The following is a 26,445-nucleotide window of genomic DNA, read 5'->3' as shown; positions in this document are numbered from 1 at the left end:
GGCTTCCCTTGGCTAGGAAATGGAAATCTCCCACCCCTTGCACTTCCTGGGTTAGGCAATGCCCCACCCTGCTTCGGCTTGCCCTCCATGGGCTGCACCCATTGTCCAACCAGTCCCAATTAGATGAACCAGGTACCTCAGCTGGAAAGGCAGAAATCACTATCCCTTGCGTCAATCATGCTGGGAGCTGCAGACTGTAGCTGTTCCTATTCAGCCATCTTAGAACAGAAGAGACTGAGTAATTTTTAAAGAAAAGAGGTTTAATTGGCTCACAGTTCTGCAGTCTGTGCGGAAACCATAACACAGGCATCTGCCTCTGGGTAGGCCTCAGACAGCTTACAATCATGGCATAAACTGTAGGTGAGGAGCAGGCATCTCACATGTTTGGAGCAGGACCAAGAGAGTGCAAGGTGCCACACACCTTTAAACAACCAGATCTCAAAAGAATTCAGTCATTATCATGAGGACAGCACCAAAGGATGGGGCTAAACCATTCATGAGGAATTCACCCCCATGATCCAGTCACTTCCCACCAGTCCCCACCACCAACACTGGGCATTATATTTCAACATGAGATTTGGGTGGGGACAAGTATCCAAACTGTATTACCTGACTATTCTCAGAGTGATGGACATTTGCTGAGTCGTAGGAAATACATTTTTTTTTTTATTAAGTAGTGCCAGATTGCCCTTCCGAATGGCCCCCACCTGTCTGTAACCCCCTGGTTGTAGTGGATGAGGATTCCTATATGCCTTGAACCCTACCAATACTTGGCATTTTCTAGCTGTCTAGTTTTTGCAAATCTTGTAGTCTTAAAGCAATATCTTAATTTAACTTTATTTTATTTCCAATGTTTTGAGTTTCTCTTCATGGTTATATGCTTCTGGGATTGCCTCTTATGCAACTTGCCTGTTCTTATGCTTCATATATTTTTCTTTTAGGGCCTCTTTTTCTTACTGAGTTGCAAAAGTCCCTTGTATATTCTAGATAATAATTCCTTGTTAGTTTTAGGAGTGGCACATATGTTCTTCCATTCTCTTATTAATTTTTAAAAAGTCTTTCCATGTTCATAGATCCAAGGTACTCTGCATTTTTCCAGTAACTTTATAGTTTTATGTAAAAGTTACATATAGATACATCTAGAATCTAGTTTTGTATATGGTGTTAGGTAGGGATATGGCTTTATCTTACTGCGTGTACTAATACTGTTTCCCCAACACATCTAGTAAATACTGTTTTGTCTGTCAATTTGTAGTGCCATGTTTATGCTCTTATAGACTCCCATTTTTTACATCAATCTGATTTTGAGCTCTGGTCCTTTTCCATTGGTTTATTTTTCTGTTTTTTGCAATAGTACTAGAGGTTTTTTTTTTTGTTGTTGTTGGTTTTTCTCCCCCACAGCTTTGAGTATGTTTTAATACCTAGTAGAGCAAATCTTCCCCTCTTTACTTTTTTTTAAGGTTGATTTAGCAATTTGTGGTGTTTTGTTCTTCTGTGTAAATTTAGAATAAATTTATTAGAAAATCCACTTTGAAATATGATTGAAATTGTATTGAATTTATAGATTAATTTGAGGGATAATTGCCATCTTTATTATATTAAGTTGTCCTATCCATAAGCATAGACATTATTTCTTTATATTCTATATCCTTCATTAGACTTTTAAAGTTTTCTCTGTAAAGGTCTTGTATATGCTTGGTTAATTAAGCTAATTTCTAGATTCTATATAATTTTTGTTGCCATCATGAATGGTATTTTTTTAATTATGTTTTCTAAGTGGTCATTGCTGGTATAGGAAAATGTTATTGACTTTTGTAGGTTGATATTATATTTGGTATCCTTGCTGAACTCTTTTATATTAGTTCTGAGAGTTTGGTTGATTCTTTTCTTTCATTTTTTTCTAGTTGAATGACTACCTTCTGTAAGTGGTGCCAAATATAGAACTTCCCTTCTGGTCCTTGCATTTCTTAATTCCACGTCCCCTTTCCTCATATTATTTAGCCAGGATATTTAAAACAGTAGCAGTGATAGAGTCAAGTTTGTCGTGTTCATGATTTTAAATTAATGCAGTTAGTTTCTTCATTATTCATAACATACTTTGTAGGTTTTTTGTATGTAATTTTTACCAAGTTAAGACTGTTTAGTTTTATTCCTTGTTCACTAAGGATTATCATTATAAATAGAATTAAGCTATATTAAATGCTTCTTTTTCTGTATCAATTGAGATAAAGCATATGATTTTTCTTTTTAGTCTTGGTGATGTGTTACATTGACATTTTCTGATGTTGAACTCCCCATGCTTTCTTGTGATAAACTGCACTTGATCAAAATGTATTTTTTAAAATATACTGTTGATTCATTAACATTATTTAGCATATTTTGTGTCTACATTTCATAAATGAAATAGCCCTAAACTTTCTTACTTTATAATTGTCTTCATTTGATTTTAGAATCAAGATTAAATTGCCCTCATAAAATGGACTGAGTAACTTTATTCTTTTTCCAGGGACCGGAATCAATTGGATAAGGTAGTAATTAATTATCTTTTGGAAGTTTAGTAGAATAAACCTATAACATCATCTGGGCCTGAGGGTTTTGTTAGGGAAAATCTTTGACTACCATTGCCATTTTATTTTTTTCTTCATATTTAAAAACATTTCTTGTAAGTTTTCCAATTTATTAGCATGTTGTTGTTCATAATAGTGATAGTTTTAATTTTTTATGTTTTCTCTTTTTCATTCTGTATTTTGTTTATTTGCATCTTTTCTCTTTTTTAGCAAAGAGCTATCCTATTAACCTTTTGAAATAATTAAATTCTGGTTTGTTAATCTTTTCTGTTCAGGCTGTGTGTGTGTATCTGTGGAGGAGGATTCTCTGGTTTTGAATTTCTGTCCTTTATCATTTTATTTCTCTGTTCTTTTGCTTATTTCCATTACATTGACTGTTTAACTAGTATGTTGTTAACCTTTCTCATTTCATGATAAACTTACTTACTACTATACATTTACTTCTTAGTTCTTGTTTAACTCTGTCCTTCAAATTTTTATTTGTTGTGTTTTTATTATCATTCACTTTTAAATATTTCTTAGTTTCCTTTCCTTTTTCTTTTTAACCCAAGGTTAATTTAGTAATAAGCTATCGTGTTTTCAAACATATGCTACATTTTGGCTATTATTTTGTTATTAATTTCTAGTGCTATTGCATTGTGGTTGGAGAACCTAAACTGTATGATATTGAACGTTTGGAATTTATTCATGTTTCATTTACAGCTATAATCATGGTCTCATTTTGGAAATTTTTTTTTTGTCTTGAATGTTCTATTTGTTGGATATAGAGTCCTACTCTGTATATAATAGCTTGAGTTTTTTGGTGGAATGTGTAAATGTTCTGTATCTTCACTTGATTTTTTTTTTTTTTTTTTGGTCTGCTTGACCTATCGGTTCCTAAGAAGAGTATTAAAATATCCATGTGCACTTGTTCCTTTTCTCTTTGCAGTTCTGCTAGTTGCTTGATATATTTTGAGACTGTATTATACAATATGTTTATATTTATGATGGCTATATCTTCTTGTCCTATTGATTTTTGTCACGTCAATTCTATTTAGTCAGATATTGAGACTGCTACCTCAGCTTTATTTTGGTTCATATTTGCCTGGCATATCTTATTATTTTCAGTTTGTGACTCTAAAGTATATCTCTTCTAGTCTGAATATTGTTGAATCTTTTGTTTTAGTCTGTGTCTTTCTTTTAATTGGTAAGTTTAATTCATGTACATTTATTGCAATTACTTTTATATTGGGATTTAATTCTGGCATTTCTTTTTATGTATTTTATTTATGGTACTCCTTTTGTTTTGTTTTGTTTTTTCTCCTTTTCTGTTTTTTTCTATTCTTGGCCTGTGACATAAGATCTATCTTCATGTTATTTACCCTTACTGATTTTTTTACACATACAATAACTGCACCTTCTTCCAACAAGATAAGTACCTCAGCAGGCTCTCAGGTTCTATATATTTTCCAGTTATACATACCTCATCTTGTAAACTTTGTCTAGAATTTTTATCTTTTCTAGAATACAGGTTTTCCTATCACTTTCATAGTTTTTCCAGCACTGATTTCAGAAAAGGTAATACGGATCATAGTAGTTTTCCACCTTGGCAGGAACTGGAAAGACTCAAGTTTTGTAGCAAATTAACAGCATTTATCTTGCTTTGAATGGCCCCTCTTCAATCACAGGTGGTGAGTTGGTAACTTAATCAGTATTTTTTCCTCCAATAACAGGTAGAAAACGTGAAATTGGTGGATCGTTATGTGAGTAAGAAACCAGCTAATGGGATTCTTTATCTTACTGCAACCCACCTGATCTATGTGGAGGCTTCAGGTGCAGCCCGGAAAGAAACATGGGTATGTTCATGAGAAGAAGTATCAAAGGGTCTTAAAGAGTTGTGCATACATGCTCTCTATATGGTAGTTTCTTGAAATTTCAAGTGTAATTTTTAAATTGCTGTAAAACCTTTTCTTCGGCCGGGAGCGGTGGCTCACGCCTGTAATCCCAGCCCTTTGGGAGGCCGAGGTGGGCGGATCACGAGGTCAGGAGATCAAAACCATCCTGGCTAACACGGTGAAACCTTGTCTCAACTGAAAATACAAAAAATTAGCCGGGCACGCTAGCGGGCGCCTGTAGTCCCAGCTACTCGGGAGGCTGAGGCAGGAGAATGACGCGAACCCAGGAGGCGGAGCTTGCAGTGAGCCGAGATCGCGCCACTGCATTCCAGCCTGGCCGACAGAGCCAGACTCCGTCTCAAAAAAAAAAAAAAAAAAAAACCTGTTCTTCAAAGGACCTATTCTAATAATCTTTTTATGGTCTGAATTGTATTACTCCTCTTTTTTCAAGTTATTGGCTCTGGTCATCGTAGTCATTTTATTCTACGTGGTAATATTCCTGGGGTTTAGCTAAATTATTTTTAGGTAGAATAGTTTCTGCTAATTTCCTGAACTATGTTTGTAAGCATCTTGAAGTAATTTAAAGCCTTGCTACCCATAAAATGTAGTTCAAGAACCAGCAGCATCTGTAGCGTATGGGAACTTGATAAAAATGCAGAATCTCAAGCCTAAGATTTTGAATTTCTAAAAAGGGCTCAGGTTATGCTGATGCTAAGGCCTCATGGACTTTACCTTGGGCAGCACTAATTTAGACCATCTCTCTGTCCTAAGACAGGATTTTACCTGGGTATATATATGTGTGTGTGTGTGTGTGTGCATGCATGGGCATGTGTATGTGTTTCTTTTTACACCTGTAAGTAATGTTTTCTAATTAATTCAGCACCCCAACATTACTTTATGCCTTACCCATCCTAAAGATCATAATTTAATCTTAACTTAATCATTAGTTATATTTATACTTAGACCTCTCCATTTATAAGAATACAACATGCTTCTTTTATACAGCATAGCTTAGTGATTAAAGCTTTAGAGCCAGTCTGCTCAGGTTGAAATCTCAGCTTCAACATTTACTACTTTTGTATCCTTGGGCAAGTTGTTTAACTTTTCTGTGTCTTGCTTCCTTCATCTGTAAAATACAGATAAAATAATACCTTGAATTAGTTTTAAAAAGTCAAGATACAAGAATTATAAAGTGAATGTTTGTAAGTGCTTACAACAATGCCTAGAACATGGTAAATACTATCATATAAGTATAAAATAAATTGAATTGAGTATGCATATGAAAGAAGTATCTTAATACTTCCTTTTAAAACTGAACTTTCCCCATATGAGATTGTATCTTGTCATTTTGCTGTGATAAGAATGTCAAAAGAGGAATGAGAGCTGGGCTAGACTAGCCTGTGTTGCTAACTGGCTATGTAACCTTAGGCAAGTGATTCTTACTCCCTGGGCTTGTTTCTTCATCTGTAAAATGAGGTGGTTAGATTATATAATTAGTAAAGATTCTTGTAATTCTAACAGTTTAGGAACCAGTTCTTTAATACTGTGCCATAAGCCTATCTCCTATCTACCTGCATTTATAGACAGCACAGATGTCTCCAGATTTGTTCCTTTTGGGTATTATTTCAAACCCAGTGGACTGTATCTGGAAGGGAGAACTTACACTTATTTCTACATGTCAAAGGAGGCTTATTTACCCAATTAGGGAAGTTCTTCCCAGCCTTAGTCTGCCTACCTTCCCCTGACCCTTCCCAGTTTCACCACAATTGTTTGCCTGGGCCCTGATCTCGATTTTCAGTATTGTACTACCAAAACACACATCTCTCATGCTGACTGGAAGATCTTTGATTTTCTTGAGGTTGAATTTATTAATTCATATTACATTTTGTGATACCTTCAGAACTGCCATGGCAGGACCTGAGTGTGACAAAACAGTTAAGATAGAAATTAATCATACCTGTGATCCCAGCAGTTTGGGAGGCTAAGGAAGAAGGATCACTTGAGGCCAGGAGTTTGAGACCAGCTTGGGCAACAAAGCAATACCTAATCTCTACAAAAGTTAAAAAATTAGCCAGGCATGGTAGCACACAACTGTATTCCTAGCTTACTCAGGAGGCTGAGGCAAGATGATCTCCTTTGAACCCAGGAGGTTGAGGCTGCAATGAGTCATGATTAAGCCACTGCACTCTAGCCTAGGCAACAGAGCGAGACCCTGCCTTAAAAAAATAGAAAATTTATCCTAGGAATATCTGAATCATTTCCACACTTGCTCCCTTCTTAGATGGTGGATATGATTGAAAGACTTCATTGAAGAGATGACTTTTCCAAATAAATTAGGGACTGGGGCATTGAGGTGATGGGAGAGCAGAAAAGGCACTATTGATTGGAAGACCATTCCAGGCACAGGACAGGGAGTCTAGAGAATGGAAAGAGCACATCCAGGCTCCATATTTGCAGAAACATAAGACAGGGATAGGAGGAGAACATCAAAGATCAAAATGCAAAACCATGATTCTATGGCTTTTTGAATCAATTAAGAGAGAATTATATTATTTGGACACATTTTGTTTCATCAGTTCCCTTTACATGCATTTCTTTTTTTGCTGGCATCAGCATGAACAGAAGTAATCATCCTACATTCTTTGCTTTACTGTCACTAGAGTTTAAAATGTAGACGAATAGTTCCTCCCTAACATTTCTAGTTAAATCCTTATTCCAGAACTAGAGTTTTTAGAATTCCCAGAGAAGAATCCTGGACTTAAGGTTAGACTGCTATGGTTCAAATTCTGTTTGTGCCACTTCTTGGCTATATGATATCTGATGAGGAATTCACTTCTCAGAGCTTTGTTTTTTTTCATTCCTGAAATAGGATGATTACACGTCAAATGGCTCTTCCTAAATAGCTAATGGTCATGGACTACTTTGTTTATAATAAAGCACAATACCAGCTATTAATAATTATCTTAATTAGTAATTTGATATAAGAAAAGAAATTCCTGTTTTCCTCTGTAACAATTATTCTGATTGTGAACTCTATCACAGCATGCTAAAAGCCATGTATTCTGAGCTGATCTACCAAAATTGTCCCACAAACTTGGTAATCTCGTATCCTTAAGGAGAGAGAAGTTTTCTAACACTGCAGTCTGCTTCTTGTTGCTTTACCACTATTATGCTTTAGTTCTATTTGAGAGAACCCCAGTTGTGTCTTACAAAGAATGGTTGTAGGCTATACATGTAGCCTACAGATCTGGTCATGCTGTTACGATTACGGAGAGTCAGGAATACTGATAGTGATAGAGATATTGCACATCTGTATGTTTACGCTGGTTCTTTTATGTTTTTCAGATTGCACTCCATCACATTGCCACTGTGGAGAAGTTACCCATTACTAGCCTGGGCTGTCCCCTGACCCTCCGCTGCAAGAATTTCCGGGTGGCCCACTTTGTTTTAGACTCTGACCTTGTGTGCCATGAGGTTTATATTTCACTGCTCAAGCTTTCTCAGCCAGGTAGTTATGATAGTATTTTTATCTAAAACCATTTTAATATTTTTCCAAAATGGCATAATGGAAAGATCAGGGCTATGGAGTCAGAGGAGGGTTTGGATCTGGGCTATGGATCCAGTGCCACTTATTAGCTCCATTATATTTGGGCAAGTTATATAACCTCTGAACTCATTTTCTTTACCTGTAAAAGTAAGGAGAGTAAAAGCTCTTCAAGGGGGTTGTTTTGAGCGTTGAATACCTTCACGTATTAGTATATAGTAGATGTTTAATAGATATTTTCTTCTCTCTCCCTCCCTCCTTTAAAGTATCACCTTGTGAATGTTTTCTCAGTTCAGGAAGGAAGACTGCTGTGGAAGAAAATTTGTTTCCTGTTGTCTTGCAGACTTTTTCTTTGGCCCACGATTTCCACCCCTACTTTTAATTCCAACTAGAAGACCAAGGCAGTTCATCAAAGTCCTCATTAATGTAGGACTTAATGCTTCCTCCAGCATCACCCTTTCATTCCCCAGCCTCCACCCCTAGGCAATTAACCAGCTTCCTCTGATTTTAGTCTTTGATTTTAATCATGCTCTTACATTTTCTCTCCCATTTTTCCCCTTTTCCCCCAAAATAATTCCTCAATATTTGCTGATTTTTACTGATAAAGTTACCTACTGGATGGCCTAGCATTTTACAAGTCTGTGATAGGCTCCATTCATCTCTGGAGAAGTTGTTGCCATATAAATTGGTCAAATGAGTTATTTGATTGGATGCTGTATCTCGTGAAGGGAGGAAGCAGGACTGACAGATAAAAGAGAGGAAGGGGCCATTTATAAGTCAGAAGTTTCTATTGGTCTGACAAATAGAATACAAAAACACTTAAAGATATGCAACATGTTACAATAAACAGTACTATTAGGACATGGGAGCCCAGTTAAAAACTTTTGGTAAGGACTCTTTTCTTAACTTGTGAAACCCTGAAGCCTCAGTTCAGTCAATTATCCAGCATTCTTTTTTTACAGGAAGCCAGGCAGAAAGATCCCACTTTGTATTGATAACACAAAAAATCAAAACATTTTTTAAAAGAACCCAAACAATATTCCAGTTTTTATTACTTACATAAAGGCAAACTTGCACACACCACAGTCCTTTTCTGGGACTGTTTGACAAACATTCCCTTAGGAAAAGGAAATCTAGCCTTTGTTTGCATTGTTTGATGATTTTTAGGTTTCATTCATCATTTTGTTTTCCATGCCTATCTCTCTTCTCCAGCATTACCTGAAGATCTTTATGCTTTTTCTTATAATCCCAAATCCTCAAAAGAGATGAGGGAAAGTGGATGGAAACTGATTGACCCAATATCAGACTTCGGGCGTATGGGAATACCCAACAGAAACTGGACCATAACAGATGCCAACAGAAACTATGAGGTAATTTTGTCCTTGTTTGCCTTTTGGTGCATTTAATTAAAATGGCAGAATATCAGGAAACAAGATTTTTAAAAAAGAGAGAAATGACTCATAATCTCTCTCTCCTTTCCATTCAACATTCAGCCATTCAACAAACATTTATTGAGTACCTACAGTGCAATAGGCATTGAGTAAGAGATCTCATCGCCTAAAGCATAGGGTGTTATGGGAGCATAGGTGCAGGGCATGAAAATCAGCCTAAGGAAGCCAGAAACATCCTGATGCTTTGCGGAGTAGCCTTGTGAAGGCTAATTTACTTTTAACATTTTTTATTTTTAATTATTATGGATATATAATAGTTGTACATATTTATAGGATACATGTGATATTTTTATACAGGCATACAATATGTAATGATCAGATCAGGGTAATTGGGGTATCCATCACCACAAGCATTTATCATTTATTTGTGTTAGGAACATTCCAATTCCATTTTCAGTTATTTTATTATTGTTATCTGTAGTTGTCTTGTTTTGTTACTGAATACTAGATCTTATTCCTTCTATCTAACTGTATTTTTGTACCCATTGAGGATCCTCTTTTTATCCCCCCACTCCACTACCCTTAGCAACCTTTGGTAACCATCATTCTACTCTCTGTCTCCATGAGTTCATTTTTTTTTTTTTTTTGCTCCTACAACATGTGAATGAGATTATGCAATATTTGTCTTTCTATACTTTATTCATTTCACTTAATATAATGTCCCCCAGTTCCATCTATGTTGTTGCAAATGGCAGGATTACATTTTTTTGTGGCTGAGTAATATTCTATTGTGCATATGTACCACAGTTTTCTTTTCTTTCTTTTTGAGACAAGGCCTCACTCTGTTGCCCAAGGTAGAATGTAGTGGCATGACCATAGCTCACTGTAGCTTCAATCTCTTGGGCTCAAGTGGTCCTCCCATCTCAGCCTCCCATGTAGCTGGGACCATAAGCACTCACCCCCATGCCTGGCGAATTTGTTTCATTTTTTGTTGAGATGAGATTATTGAACTCCCGGGCTCAAGTGACCCTCCCTCCTTGGCCTCTCAAAGTGCTGGGATTATAGGTGTGAACCACCCCGCCTGGCCAATAGTGGCTGTACTAATTTACATTCCTACCTATTGTGTATGAAGATTTCATTTTCTCCATATCCTCACTAGTATCCATTATTGCCTTTTTGATAAAAGCCATTTTAACAGGTGAAATGATATCTCATTGTAGTTTTGGTTTACATCTTTCTGATGATTATTGATGTTGAGTGTTTTTTCATATACTTGTTGGTCATTTGTATGTCCTCTTTTGAGAAATGTCTATTCAAATACTTTCTCCATATTTAATTGGATTATTTGTTTTCATTCTATTGAGTTTCTTGGGCTCCTTATATTTTCTGGTTATTAATTCCTTGTCAGATGGGTAATCTGCAAATATTTTCTCCTATTCTGTGGGTTGTCTTTTCACTTTGTTGATTGTTTCCTTTGCCATGGAGATTTTTAGCTCAGTGTTAACCCATTTGCCCATTTTTGTTTTAGTTGGTTGCGTATGCTTTTGAGCTCTTACTCTAGAAGTCTTTGCCCAGACCAATATCCTGAAGTGTTTCTTTGCATATGGATATCCAGTTTTCCCAGAATCATTTATTGAAGAGACTCCTTTCCCCCAAATATGTGTCCTTGGTGCCTTTGTTGAAATTGACTGAACTGTAAATGTCTGAATTATTTCTGAGTTTCTCTCCTAATTTATACAGGGGGAGAAGGAAGGAGGTCAGGAAGTGAAGCCATATCATAAAGGGCTTCATGACCAAATTAAGGAATTTGAACTTTATCATGAAGACAGTTGTGAGCCACAAGAGTATTTACGCTTGAAAGGAACATATGTATATTTGTGTTTTAGAAAGATAACTGTTATTAGTGTGGAGAATTCATTTGCTGGAGCTAAGAATGCAGAAGAATGATATGTGAAGTTATGAGAACCTGAACTAAGGCAATGGCTGTAGATGGAGAGAAGGAGATGGTTTTAAAAGATATTTAGGTGGTAGAATTGAAAGCAACTGGTGACAGATCAAATGTGGCTAGAAAAGTGGAGGAATTTAATATGCATCCCAGCTTTCCTGGTTTCTGGCTTTGATGATCAATGAGTAGTGGTGATGTTAACAAAGATAAGGACCACAAGAAGAGGGGCAGGTGGTGTCTTCAATTTTACACTTGACTTCAAGGTGATTAAACAGATATCAAGTATTTGATTTCAAGCATTTGGGTTTGGATCTCAAGAGCGAGCTCTGGGCCAAATATGGACATCTGGGAATGTGTTGGAGGTCCCAAAGACTGTTCCTCAGGTTTTGTGATTTACTAGGAAAATTCATAGGACTTGGTGTATAGTCATACTTATGACTGTGATTTATTACAGTGAAAGGATACAAAGCAAAAATCAGCAAAGGGAAAAGGTTCAGGGGACAAAGTCAACAAAACCAGGAACAAGCTTCCAGAGTCCTCTCTCAGCAGAGTGGCATAGGACACACTGAATTCCTCCAGCAGAAATTGTGACAACACTTATGAAATGTTGTCTACCAGGATGCTCATTAGAGGCAAAGTGCTCAGGGATTCTACTGAGGCCTGCCCACATAGGCACGTTCTGCCTAGTGTATGCCAGAATTCCAGAAGTCCAGAAGGAAAGCAGGTGTTCAGGATAAGCCACATTGTTTGTACAAACAGTTTTAAGCACAATGCAAGTAGGCCTTTCTAAGGGTAGTCTGATGGTTAATATTGTCAATTTGATTGGATTGAAGTATGCAAAATATTGTTTTGGGTGTGTCTGTGAGGGTGTTACTAGAGGGGAGATTAACCTTCGAGTCAGTGGACTGGGAGAGGCAGACCCACCCTTAATCTGGGTAGGCACCATTCCTTCAGCTGCCGGCGCAGCTAGAAAAAGCAGGCAGAAGAAGGTGGAATGAGCAGACTTGGTGAATCTTCCAGTCTTCATCTTTCTCCCACGCTAAATGCTTCCTGCCCTCGAACATCAGACTTGAAGTACTTCGGCTTTTGGATTCTTGGACTTACACTAGTGGTTTGCCAGGGGCTCTCGGGCCTTCAGCCACAGACTGAAGGCTGCTCTGTCGGCTTCCCTACTTTAGAGGTTTTGGGACTCGGACTGATCCACTACTGGCTTTCTTGCTCCTCAACTTGCAGACGGCCTACCATGGGACTTTACCTTTTGATTGTATGAGTCAATTCTCCTTAATAAACTCCCTTTCATATATACATATATCCTATTAGTTCTGTCCCTCTAGAGAACTCTGACTAATACAGGTAGCAATCAGGCCTGCTAGGATAATTTTTCTGCAGAGTCATTGGTGTTTAAGTGATATCCCTGAATCGTTCATCTTTAACAGTGTTTTTACTATCATAATAAGACTGTAATTGCATTGACTTTCTGGTAACATAGCTTTGAATGTCTACTAGGTATGGGGATTGATGAGCTGTGACTTCGCAGGGTCATCTGTGAGGTGGCTTGTTAGGGTCATGCTTGAGAGGAATGAGTAGAGATTGGGTGTAAAATCTGTCCACCTCAAATGTGTGTCTGAGTCTCCCAAAGAAGGTCTGAAATACTCTTGTTGGTCTTTTTGATGTGTATAACCTTCTAAGCTGAATGGGGAGCTCCATTTATTTTTCTTTGTATGCCGTCTTCTCCAAAGTTTAAGTCCAGGTAAGGGGGTGGGTAGAAAACATTTTGAAATGGTCTGCATTCTGGGGACATTGACTTTAATGAGTTACATAGAGCATTCTTGATCTTATCTACCTTTAACTTTTTTTAGTTTTGCCTGTTCAGTTTATATTTGTTTCATCTGTTGTTAAATGTTTGGGGGTGTTCTTTAGTTAGGGGAGTGATTAGAATTAATTTTGCAATGTCAGGTCTGTGGTGTTATAATATTTTGTCACTGTCTCTTTGGAAATATGTATTTTGGTAACCACTAAAAGCTCATAAACTTGAGAAAATATGTCAGTCTTTTCATAGAGTAAGTCACACCTAAAATGTCAACACCTCCAACCCCCAGACTAGTGGTTTAAAGGCCGTCCAGATATGAATACTGGGAACCTAGTATGCAGTTTGTATATATACATTTTTCACTTGCTAGCAACAGGCTGGAATTAGCAATCACTCAAGCATTAGCTAGCTGGTATTTAATCATCTATTCCTCAGAAATAGAAATGAAAATATCCTTGGTATAAAAGCTTTTCCAAGTATGCTATTATTTTCTTTTTTAAATTTTATTATTATTATACTTTAAGTTTTTGGGTACATGTGCACAATGTGCAGGTTTGTTACATATGTATACATGTGCCATGTTGGTGTGCTGCACCCATTGACTTGTCATTTAGCATTAGGTATATCTCCTAATGCTATCCCTTCCCTCTCCCCCCACCCAACAACAGTCCCCGGAGTGTGATGTTCCCCTTCCTGTGTCCATGTGTTCTCATTGTTCAATTCCCACCTATGAGTGACAACATGCGGTGTTTGGTTTTTTGTCCTTGCGATAGTTTACTGAGAATGATGATTTCCAGTTTCATCCATGTCCCTACAAAGGACAGGAACTCATCATTTTTTATGGCTGCATAGTATTCCATGGTGTATATGTGCCACATTTTCTTAATCCAGTCTATCGTTGTTGGACATTTGGGTTGGTTCCAAGTCTTTGCTATTGTGAATAGTGCTGCAATAAACATACGTGTGTATGTGTCTTTATAGCAGCATGACTTATAGTCCTTTGGGTATATACCCAGTAATGGGATGGCTGGGTCAAATGGTATTTCTAGTTCTAGATCCCTGAGGAATCGCCACACTGACTTCCACAATGGTTGAACTAGTTTACAGTCCCACCAACAGTGTACAAGTGTTCCTATTTCTCCACATCCTCTCCAGCACCTGTTGTTTCCTTTTTAATGATGGCCATTCTAACTGGTGTGAGATGGTATCTCATTGTGGTTTTCATTTACATTTCTCTGATGGCCAGTGATGATGAGCATTTTTTCATGTGTTTTTTGGCTGCATAAATGTCTCCTTTTGAGAAGTGTCTGTTCATGTCCTTTGCCCACTTGTTGATGGGGTTGTTTGTTTTTTTCTTGTAAATTTGTTTGAGTTCATTGTAGATTCTGGATATTAGCCCTTTGTCAGATGAGTAGGTTGCGAAAATTTTCTCCCATTTTGTAGGTTGCCTGTTCACTCTGATGGTATTTTCTTTTGCTGTGCAGAAGCTCTTGAGTTTAATTAGATCCCATTTGTCAATTTTGGCTTTTGTTGCCATTCTTTTGGTGTTTTAGACATGACGTCCTCGCCCATGCCTATGTACTGAATGGTAATACCTAGGTTTTCTTCTAGAGTTTTTATGGTTTTAGGTCTAACATGTAAGTCTTTAATCCATCTTGAATTAATTTTTGTATAAGGTGTAAGGAAGGGATCCAGTTTCAGCTTTCTACATATGGCTAGCCAGTTTTCCCAGCACCATTTATTAAATAGGGAATCCTTTCCCCATTGCTTGTTTTTGTCAGGTTTGTCAAAGATCAGATAGTTGTAGATATGTGGCATTATTTCTCAGGGCTCTGTTCTGTTCCATTGATCTATATCTCTGTTTTGGTATCAGTACCATGCTGTTTTGGTTATTGTAGCGTTGTAGTATAGTTTGAAGTCAGGTAGCATGATGCCTCCAGCTTTGTTCTTTTGGCTTAGGATTGACTTGGCAATGCAGGCTCTTTTTTGGTTCCATATGAACTTTAAAGTAGTTTTTGCCAATTCTGTGAAGACAGTCATTGGTAGTTTGATGGGGATGGCATTGAATGTATAAATTACCTTGGGCAGTATTTTCACGATATTGATGATGGGACGTATCTCAAAATAAGAGCTATATATGACAAACCCACAGCCAATATCATACTGAATGGGCAAAAACTGGAAGCATTCCCTTTGGAAACTGGCACAAGACAGGGATCCCCTCTCTCACCACTCCTATTCAACATAGTGTTGGAAGTTCTGGCCAGGGCAATCAGGCAGGAGAAGGAAATAAAGGGTATTCAGTTAGGAAAAGAGGAAGTCAAATTGTCCCTGTTTGCAGATGACATGATTGTATATCTAGAAAACCCCATTGTCTCAGCCCAAAATCTCCTTAAGCTGATAAGCAACTTCAGCAAAGTCTCAGGATACAAAATCAATGTACGAAAATCACAAGCATTCTTATACACCAATAACAGACAAACAGAGATCCAAATCACGAGTGAACTCCCATTCACACTTGCTTCAAAGAGAATAAAATACCCAGGAATACAACTTACAAGGGATGTGAAGGACCTCTTCAATGACATTTACAGACCACTGCTCAATGAAATAAAAGAGGATACAAACAAATGGAAGTATCCTATTATTTTCTAGAAAGGAAGGGATTGAGACATATGAGAACAAAATGTACTTTTAGAATTAGAAAAACAAAAATCATAGACAGGAACACACATAAAACCCCATCTTGAAATTCCTACATGTGCATATCAGAGCAAAAACTATAACTGTAAAGAAGTAAATTAATATGAACAGACACAAATATGAAGCAGACAGGTAGTGGAGGAGGAAATACGATGTACTCTTTCATAAACTACATACTAGGTTCCTAGTATTCATATCTGGATGGCCTTTAAAACACCAGTCTGGGGGTAGAGGTGTTGACATTTTATGTGTGACTTACTCTATGAAAAGACTGACGTATTTTCTCAAGTTTATCAGCTTTTAGTGGTTACCAAAATATGTATTTCCAAAGAGACAGTTATATATAAATATGTATATTTATATATATTGTGTTTATTTTCTTTTAGATATGCAGCACCTATCCTCCTGAAATAGTGGTTCCTAAATCTGTTACCTTGGGAACGGTGGTTGGAAGTTCAAAGTTCAGAAGTAAAGAACGTGTCCCTGTGCTCTCCTACCTCTACAAAGAGAACAATGTAAGTTAAGCAGATTTCTCTAATGAGAATTAAACTTGGCTCTGGAAGACCTGTTTTAAGTTTCATGCTGCCACTTAGTAGCTGTGTGACCTCAAGCAAGTTACTTAACTTCTCTGGACTTTCATACTTCTGAAAGTTTTTGAGAGGATCCCAGGAGGAATAATATATGTGTACTTTGTAAATTGTAAAATTTTATGCAGATGTTAAGTGGCATTTTAGTGTGTTTATTTCTTTTTTCTTTTTTTCCTTTTCTGTGGGATCCAGCTTTGTGGAAAGTTGTGAAATGACAGGAAATTAGTTGTATACAGGATTTTTTGGGGCTGTGGCCTCCCCGTAGAATACAGATATCCTTGATACTTTCTTAGTGCTTTTCATATAATTTCAGGTAGTAGTAAGAAAGCGCTTGACTCCTCTGTGTTTCAATCCCCTTACTTATGTAGGAAGTGATAATATTTATCACCTCTTGTAATCACTCTGAGATCTGGGGTTAGACAAATAGGCAAGTTGTCAGGTGGGCAACCATTCAAGTGCTAAGGAGTATAGTAATGCAATTGGGTGTCATATTATTGAAGTGAGTTGACCCCTTAAAAACCACATCAAAGTGTAATGAATTTCATTAACTAATCATTACCAGACATTCATGTTAAATAGTTATGTTGTTTTTGTGTTAAAGTGGCTTGAAACAAACCACCCTTCTGATTTGGCATTAACTTCTGAAACTAGTGAACCCTGTTTTCTTAAGACACTGTAGATTTTTGCTCTATCTTGAATTCTCCTTCCTCTGCAAGCTTATGGTTTATGTGGGCAATATTACTCGGACTGTAAAAAGTGAGGCAGTTTCAGAAAAATAGCCCATTATGTATCGAGAATAGAATTTCACTAAGGAAATACTCATGATGTGATTTTTTTTTTTTTTTGTAGTCTGATTTGCCAAGACTGGGTTGGAAATTAGAGCCACATGCCCAGGGTAGGCAGGAGGTTAAGCCCAATGTCAGTGGAGAATGACTTTAGAGTCACATTTCTCTTTGCTTTGGACACTATCTTAAGTTGGCTCATCCTCTCCCTCTACTCATGGAACCTGGCCAGGGTCAAGAAAGACTTTTGACCATTTGTGAATATAATCACTCAACTGACACACCTTTTCCTTACAGGCTGCCATTTGCCGCTGTAGCCAGCCTCTCTCTGGATTTTACACTCGCTGTGTAGATGATGAGCTCTTGCTGGAGGCCATTAGCCAAACAAACCCAGGGAGCCAGTTTATGTATGTTGTAGACACAAGACCAAAGGTATCTATTTGTCAGTGATTTCTTTGATATTTCTGCCTCTTGCAGTCTACTTCCTCATATTGAGACATGCAGTGTTATTGGGAAAGTTAGGTTTGTGTATGTGTGTTTATTACGTCAGACATTGTGTAAAATCATTTCAGGAAGCCATTTGGGGCTCCTTTTATAAGGTTGTCACTGTCAAGTGAGGTTATGAGAGGGTATTTCAAACAACCTGGCTTTCCCACCTCAGTGTGACGTTCTGCATAGAAGGCTCCTTAACATCCCTCATCTTTTTTACCAAGTCTGTTCCTTAACCAGAATTTTCAGTATTCCCATTCTGTAGTCTAAATTTACTGTTAGAGAAAGAGCTTCAACTTAGACATTGGAAACTTACTACAACCAACATGTTTTTTCTGTAAATGTGTTAGGACACAGTAATTTAATAATACTTTGGTTCTCCCAAAGCACCAGGGTTCACAAATTTTACTGCTATGCAATTAACAAAAAATCTTTAGCTCATATGGCAGTAATTCTTTTTTAGCATCTAGTACTGTTAGCTGATTAAATTTTTTCCAGTTTAGCACAGTGCAGTTTAAATTTTGGTCCCAGAGAATAAAAAAGACCAAGTTCATAAATTTGCCATGGATTTTGGCAGTGGACATGGATAGACCTAGTCAAATCCTTTGATCTTTCTAATAATCTAATGCTGCATGATTTGTTGCAATGTGTTTTCTCAGGCTTTGTCTCTTTCAAATATGAACATTGCTGAACAGAGTGTCCTCATATTAACCTAAGTATCAGCTTAAACTTCTCTCTGCATTAATTCCTTAACCTTCAAAGTTTTGTCTAGCTCTATATGGGCTGTAGAAGAACTCATTGTGTCCCACAGAGGAAGTAAAGGATAGATTCCCTATTCTTAAATGTTGTCCTTTTTACAAACAGCCCCAGAAAGAAATAATTTTGCTTATAATTTGGTATGTAAAGTGTGGCTGACTAAGAGGTTTCATTGCTGATTCTAGTCATTACTAAATTGGTGATTTTCATCTAAGCCTAAGCCAGATGGTTGTGACTTAAGAGTTGAGCAGTTGGATGTACATGAAACCAGATAGTTGCCTTAGACAGCTTTCTGCCCCATCTTTGTGATCCCTCAGTGGCTATTCTCCAGAGCTACCTAGGACTGACTGAGCTCAAGAGAGAAAATAATTTCCCTTTCTGCTCAGGCCCATCCTTCAGTTTCTCAGAAGCTTGCTGTCTTGTTTCAACCATAACTACATCTGAAATTCTGCAATTGAAAAGAGTTTAATCGAGTCTGTATCTTTAAAAATTAAATAATCTTAAAATAGTAAAGAGAAATACACCAAGCTTTTGAAGAAACAAAAGAGTTGGTGCCTTTTGTTCAAATCTAACACCAAAAAGCCCCTTTTAACAGGTTCCATTTTCCTCTCTCCAATTTGAGCAAATTAAGACAGGCCTAGAAATATCTGGCATTCCCTCTCTTCTGGATGGCTAGATCTGTACTTTTAGTAGGAAGTATATTATACTGACAAAATTTTGTTCTAGGAGTCAGTCAAACCTGTGGTCAAATCCTGCTTTCAGCCTTTAGCCATATCATCTTGGGCAAATTGGTTCATCTCTCTGAGCCTGTTTTCTTATGGGGATAATATAGCACCCATTTTGAGAGGCTGTAATGAGGATTAAATGAGATAATGTACATAAAGGATTTAGCACACTGTCAGGCATATAGTAGGAGCTCAATAAATACTACATTACAATAAATATTACATCTGACATTCTGCAATTGGAAAGAGTTTAATTGCATCTGTATCTTTAAAGATGAAATAATCTTAAAATAGTAAAGAGAACTACACCAAGCTTTTGAAGAAACAAAAGGGTTGGTGCCTTTTGTTCAAATCCAACACCAAAAAGCCCCTTTTAACAGGTTCCATTTTCCTCTCTCCATTTTCCTCTCAGTTTACTACCTGAACATTAAATAGGTATCTGTTACTCAGATCTGCCAGACATATTTTTAAAGAGTGAATACTGGTATGAGGTAGCTAGTTATCTGCATTAGGTGGCCTACCCAGATCTGAGTAGTGACTACTGTAATTATTATTATTATTATTATTATTATTATTATTATTATTATTATTTTTGCTGAAGCATCACTCATAACAAACATCCTTGCTACTAGGTGACTATCGCTTATGCTTCCACAGGTGTTCCTTTGACATTTGTCATTAATTTAATGAAAGCTCAGTAACAGTATCAATGTGATAAAAGATCAAAATTACTATCACATTTCCCCTTTTAACAGATGTCTTGCATTGTAAACAGAATATGTTTAGCACACTGACTTTTTTCCCTCTGCATGTTCTAACTTGAATAGTTTGTGCTTTGAGGTTTTTGTATTCTTTTAATACAAAAATTATACCCTGTCCACATACATGCTCCTCTTGCCTTCTGAAATGCACAATATTGGGAGATGAGAAAATAGGCCCAGAAAACAGAAAATCACTTAATTGGTAAGATGGTCATTATCATAGACGGTATCCTGGCTGCCTTCTAGTTATTATATTCATATTTCCACAAGTCTCATTTACTCCCTACCCCACCCAGCATTATTCATATGACCTAGAGATTCTCTGATTACCACAAGCTGAACATAGTGTTAAAACAATTGGTGATGTCTCCATTTCAATTTTGTCAGTGAGTAAAAGTCATTTATCTCATGCAGTCACATTTTAGACATTTTTCTAGAATAGCTATTTAATTGGGCTGTATGTGGTGGCTTATGCCTATAATCCCAGCACTTTGGGAGGCCAAGGCAAGAGGATTACATGAGTCCAAGAGTTCAAGGCCAGTGTGGGGAACAGCCAGACTGTGTCTTTACAAAAAAATTAGCCAGGCATGGTGGTCATGCCTGTAGTCTTAGCTGTTCAGGAGGCTGAGACAGAAGGATTGCCTGAGCCCAGGAGTTCGAGGCTGCAGTGAACTCTGTGATTGTGCTGCTCCACTCCAGCCTTAATGACAGAGTGAGACTCTGTCTCTTAAACAAATAAATAAAATTAAATCATCCTAAAGTTCTTAGGCTTCTTTCTAGAGCTTCTCAGTTGTAAATATTTTTGAACTTTCACATGTTTCTCAGTATAAAACCCTTTCAGCTGAGAAAACATTTGTGGTAGGCAGCTCAAAATTATTATTTCAGTTTTTTAGATCAGATATCCTCATAGCTGCCATATCCTTTATCTCTTAAGAAAGGTTTTCATAATGAAACAAAACACTGTATCTCCCTATTTTCCCCTATATGAGTCTGTTACTAAAAGTACCTGATGTAAAAACTAGTGAAATTCTCTCCATTCCAGAATGTATCTCATCTGATTTAACTTCTTTTTAATTGGGTAGGATTTTAAACAGTTCAGAATGAGGCATTGAGATTGATGAACTCCATTCTTTCATCATCTGGCCTATCTGCTCTATTATGTCCTCCACTATTGCAGTTGAATGCCATGGCCAACCGAGCAGCTGGGAAGGGGTATGAAAATGAAGACAACTATGCCAACATTCGCTTCAGATTCATGGGCATTGAGAACATCCATGTAATGCGGAGCAGTCTGCAGAAACTCTTGGAAGGTACAGGGATTTCACCTTGGCTAGGCAAGCGACCATAGCTTTGCATTATCATGTAAGCAGAAAGCATGCCTGATTTGGGGTGGAATATAAAAGCAAGCAGGTGAGCAGAGTCAATAAGTGGTTAGGTGTTTAACTATTGTACGAATCTAGCTTACATAGTACTGAATTTAGCAGTGTTGGTCTGGAAAAGGGACTAAGATGTGCAGTTGCGTAATTCGTTAAAGTTCATCTGGGTCTAGTTGGTATGAAAATTATTTCTCTCTGTAGAAATACAGAGGTTGATTTTCAGGGATAGGCAAACCAACATAAGTATTAAATAAATTTGGGATTCATTTTATCATCCTCAAGGTAAGAAATTACCTTTTTTAAATTTGGTATAAGGATTCAGTCTGATTTCATCACTGTGCTGATGAAGTTGAATTTAGACCTCAAACGAATAAAGTTGATATCAGACAGTTTTGGTGATCTGTTATCGATTACAAAATGATTAGGGTCAGAAAGGGGGCAAGGTGAGATTGGGGCCTTACAAGACTCTTGGGTGTAGAGCATTTCTCCTAAAACCACTACCTAGGATTCCATGATGTTCTATGTCAACTCAGGCAGAGAAAGTGAAAACCTGCCTTCTTTAGTGAACTCCCCATTCTTCCTCTCCTTTCTTCAACTTTGTACTTGTGTAGTCTGCCATGACCTCTCATTTATATCACCCTTGCCAGATCTCATCTGCTCAGTCTGCATCCCTTTAAAAATATTAATGTCCCTCTTCCTTAGGTCTCTTACTCCTTTCTTTTTTGCCCCAGAATATTTTATGGAAGAGGACTTTGTTTTACAGATTTTTAAGGCAAAAGATTTCCCTCTGCTGGGTAATTATTGCAAAGTGCATAAAAATTAACTGGTAATTTTTTTTTCAACCTATTGACAGAACAGGGCTACAGGGAGTAGATGGGGGTGTGGGAGTAGAGACAGATGCTGAGAGCCTTCAGAGTTAGCATAAGTGGGTGGGATTAGGATAGGGATCAAATATGTTTTCTAATCAGAGGAGGTGTTTTCCTGTAGATGCTAATTTAGTCTTCTGGCTCTCTTCTTGAGACATTTCTAAGGGCTTGAGAGTGGGTTCTACAGCGTGATAAAGCAGAGGCCCAGGCGAGGAGATCTGGTAGGCTTTAGACCTAGTTCTGTCCCTGACTCACTGTGTGGTTTCTAACTAATCATTTAACCTTTCTGCCTCAGCTTCCTCACTTACGATATGGAGATCCACTTTCTTCCCTTTCTTAATGAATAAACTGAGTTGATTGTGAATTTCAATCTGTGCTTCCTTTTCTACCTTAGTCTGTGAATTGAAAACTCCAACAATGAGTGAATTTCTTAGCGGCCTGGAGAGCTCAGGGTGGTTAAGACACATTAAAGCTATTATGGATGCTGGAATTTTCATTACAAAGGTAATAATCAGGACTTTTAAAATTTGCACTGACTTTAATTATGGGATATGTTGAAGTAGTAGTGTGCCATGATGGAAAGAATATTGAAAAGAAATCTAGTTTCTAGATTCAGCTCTGACACTAATTCACTGTGTGCCCTTGGGCGAGTCTCTTTTCTTCTCTGGGTCTCAGTGTCTCCATCTTTAAACAAGGTGGTTGAACTAAAATCTAATGATGTAACTTTTAGGCGGCCACAGAATTCTTTGGGAATATGATTAACCCTCTCCCCCACTGGAAAAATGAACATATGATGATACATACAGAAAATGAACCTCAATTTCAGGGGGTCCACAGACCCCTGGACTTCACATTAAAAACTCTTAGGTGATCTCTAATTGATAATTGATAATAATTGATCTCTAGCTCAGTTATTCTGTGATATATTTTTGTGTTGATTCTAAGGTATTAAGTACAAGAGTGGGTGTGAAATAAATGCAGAGCTTATGTATCTATGAGTTTGCAGAACTCTGAGTACAAAGACCTGTTTTTTTAAACTTCTTCGTATAGATCTGCCTCCAAATGCAGTCTAGGCAGGCTTTGTCACCCTGTATTTATGCTGACTCATTTATTTTCTGATCTCTAGAACCCTAGGCTCTGTGGCCTTTGTTAAGTGGTTTGTTTTCTTACAAAAAACAAAAACAAAAATAAAATTCAGTGTATATTTTCTCATTTTGACGTTTTGTTTTTATATATTTCTACATGAGAACTCTCCCTCTTCATCCCACCCCTATTATTTGGTAAAAGCAAAGGAGATAATGACTTTTCATACATCTGCTATAATTTTCTCAGTTGAAGGCAATGTTATATATAGCTTCTGGCTTAAAAGGTTTGAAGATTGTATATAATGAACTGCCTTAAATATCCAAGCCCTAATGTTTTTTGCTTTCCTAATCCTGTTGCCTGCACTTTTCATTGTTATTGATGTTCACTATGTGACCCTGTCAGTTGTTTCAAGCTCACTATTCTAACTATTCTTTGTTCTGTTACTTTTTCATAGATTCTACATCCATATATCTATAGTCCCTTTCTGAAACCAAATTTATTAGACCAAAGAGAGTGAGGATGGATAAGAGGGAGATTTGATAGACAGTACAGCCTTATAAATATTGGTTGACTTAAAATGAATGAACCAAAAAGATAGGCTTGGATTGCACAGTGTTTCTGTGTTCCCTATCTCTGTTACTACCTATCCAGTATCCCAAGCTTGAGAACTTCAGTCAGCCCTGAATTCTACCTCTTCTCCTCCATCTGGCTATTGCCAAGTCCCATGTGTTCTGCTTCAAAAGTGTTTCTCAAATCTGTCCTTTCTTCCCAGTCTCCACTGCTACTTCTCTAGTTAAGATAGCCACAATCCATTGCCCACAGTGTAATAATAACCTCTTAACTGCTTTACTTGTCTCTAGTAGTTACTCTTTAGTTCGGGAACCAAATTGCTACTAAAGTTATTTTTCTTGAACGTGTCTGATCATGTCACTTTAAACTCAAAATTCTCCATTGGTTATCAATTCTATTACCAATAAGACCCCATAAGCTTGACATTCAGAGTCTTTCACAATGTCGCCCCAGCTTGGCTGTAGTGGACCTCTTGCTGTTCTGTAACATACTGTGTTACTTCTTTTTCTCTCTCTTTTTTAAATGTTTATTTACCTATTTTCTCATTACAAAAGCAATACATGTACATTATCAAAGAAGCAAACATTTCAGAAATATATAACATAAAATGTAAACATTCCCCATAGTTTGTCCCACAGTGCACACACATCACTGATAGTAGTTTAATGTTTATGTCCTTCAGTCAGCACTGTCCATTTGAACTTTTTGTGATGATGGAAATATTCTGTATCTGTACTGTCTAATACAGTACCACTACATGTGGAAATTGAGCACTTGAAATGTGGCTAGTGAGACTGAGGAACTGAATTTATGATTTTATTTAGTTTTAACAAATTCAAATTTAAGTAGCTGTAGGTGGCTGGTGACTACCATATTGGACAGTGCTGCTGTAGAATTTTTCAACATATAGAGTTACACATATTAATACTTTGTGAAAATGAGATCATACTGTGCATACTCTTTTTTTTGAGACAGAGTTTTGCTCTTGTTGCCCAGGCTGGAGTGCAGTGGCGCGATCTCGGTTCACTGCAACCTCCGCCTACTGGGTTCAAGGGATTCTTCTGCCTCAGCCTCCTGAGTAGCTGAGATTATAGGAGCATGCCACCATGCCTGACTAATTTTTGTATTTTTAGCAGAGACGGGGTTTTGCCATGTTGGCCAGGCTTGTCTCGAACTCCTGACCTCAAGTGATCTGCCAGCCTTGGCCTCCCAAAGTGCTGAGATTACAGGCATAAGCTACCATGCCTGGCCCATACTGTTCTTTAATAGACCTTTTATACTTATACTATGTAATGAGCATTTGTTAAGACAGTTCAGTCAGTACTATGTCGTTCTTTTCAGCAACTATGTTATATTCAATTGTGGTAATTTAGTTGTTTCTAATTTTTCACTAATGCAGATATTGCTGCATCAAATATTCTTAAACATGTATCTTTATAGAAGTGGATTTTCTGAGTCAAAGAGTATGAATGTTTCAAATTTTAATAGATGTGGCCAAATTGCCCTCCAAGTAGGTAATACCGGTTTCCATTCCTACCAACAGTGCCTATTTTTCCATTTTGGCAGCAATGATTATCATCAATCTTTTTGATCTTTGCCAATGTGATAGGTGACAGATTTTATATCATGTTTTAATTTGTATTTCTTTAATCATTAGTGAAATCCAGCATCATTTTCTGTCCACCAGTGACTTTTGACTCCATTTGGAGCCCTAAACAAAGAACATGGTTGCTGCCGTCATGCTCTGCTACTACCTGAGGTGTCTGCTTAATTGAGAAGTCAAAAAGGTTGAAAAACTTTTTTCTAGATCTCTTTAACTCCTTTTTTACCTGCAACCTGACTACCTTTCTAGGAATATCATTTTTTCTTGTACCCCTATTACAAAGATTACTCATTGTCCCACGTCATATGAACCACATGGCCCAGGGCAGTTTCACTATTCTCCTTGCTCCTTACAAAAGCCCCTCCTCCTTTCAGATCTATTTCATTTAGCTATACCACCCTCTACACCTTCTAGTTACTCTTCCCCCTCCATTAAGGATGTTGGGAACAGCCTCGCCATCTTCTTTTCCATCCTGGTTCTTCCCATCATCTGTAGAGATTTCAGTGTCAATGTACAACTTTTCAAACATTCTGCACTTACAATTATTTGAACTTTTTATAATTCCAGCTTTCACATCCTTAATCCAGCTAGCGTAGTTCTTCTATCTCGTAGAAACCTCTGTACTTTTAACTCCTCTTTTTCCAAACTTCTTTTTTCTTCCCTATATACCAAGACCGGGTGGTGTAGCACTTCATCCATTCCACCTTGTCTCTTATCCTTCCACTCTACCTGCCCTGCTAGCCACGGTCATTCTCTGCTCTTACACCCTGACCTCTAAGCATTGCTGCAAATAAATATATCCCATAGGTATGTTAGTTGGTATTATCACAGGTTTATGCCTTATAGTCTTAGCTGAGCTGAACAGTTATTTTATGTGTTTTTGGTTGGCTCCCAGTCCTGTTTCACCAAGCAGATATTCCTTGTACCTTGCTTTCAAACTGGCTACACCATGGTAACTCCCCTCTCTATAAGCACATATTGAAACATGTCCTTCATGGAAAAATGTATAT

At 37.4% G+C, this 26,445-nt stretch overlaps 1 protein-coding gene across 2 annotated transcripts in view; it reads left to right on the top strand.

The window, feature by feature from the left end:
* Nucleotides 1-26,445, top strand: part of LOC129475244 (ankyrin repeat and SOCS box protein 12) — a 165,703-nt gene that overhangs the window by 22,318 nt on the left and 116,940 nt on the right. For both annotated transcript variants that reach the window (XM_063635295.1, XM_055267402.2), the window contains exons 2-8: nucleotides 4,280-4,402; nucleotides 7,787-7,949; nucleotides 9,198-9,355; nucleotides 16,221-16,349; nucleotides 17,501-17,635; nucleotides 21,112-21,244; nucleotides 22,571-22,680. In XM_063635295.1, the coding sequence (XP_063491365.1) occupies nucleotides 4,280-4,402; nucleotides 7,787-7,949; nucleotides 9,198-9,355; nucleotides 16,221-16,349; nucleotides 17,501-17,635; nucleotides 21,112-21,244; nucleotides 22,571-22,680 (951 nt within the window). The remainder of the gene's footprint in view (nucleotides 1-4,279; nucleotides 4,403-7,786; nucleotides 7,950-9,197; nucleotides 9,356-16,220; nucleotides 16,350-17,500; nucleotides 17,636-21,111; nucleotides 21,245-22,570; nucleotides 22,681-26,445) is intronic.

Source organism: Symphalangus syndactylus, chromosome X, assembly GCF_028878055.3.
Source record: "Symphalangus syndactylus isolate Jambi chromosome X, NHGRI_mSymSyn1-v2.1_pri, whole genome shotgun sequence".
Lineage (NCBI taxonomy): Eukaryota > Metazoa > Chordata > Mammalia > Primates > Hylobatidae > Symphalangus > Symphalangus syndactylus.
This window is presented reverse-complemented; position numbering and strand designations above follow the sequence as displayed.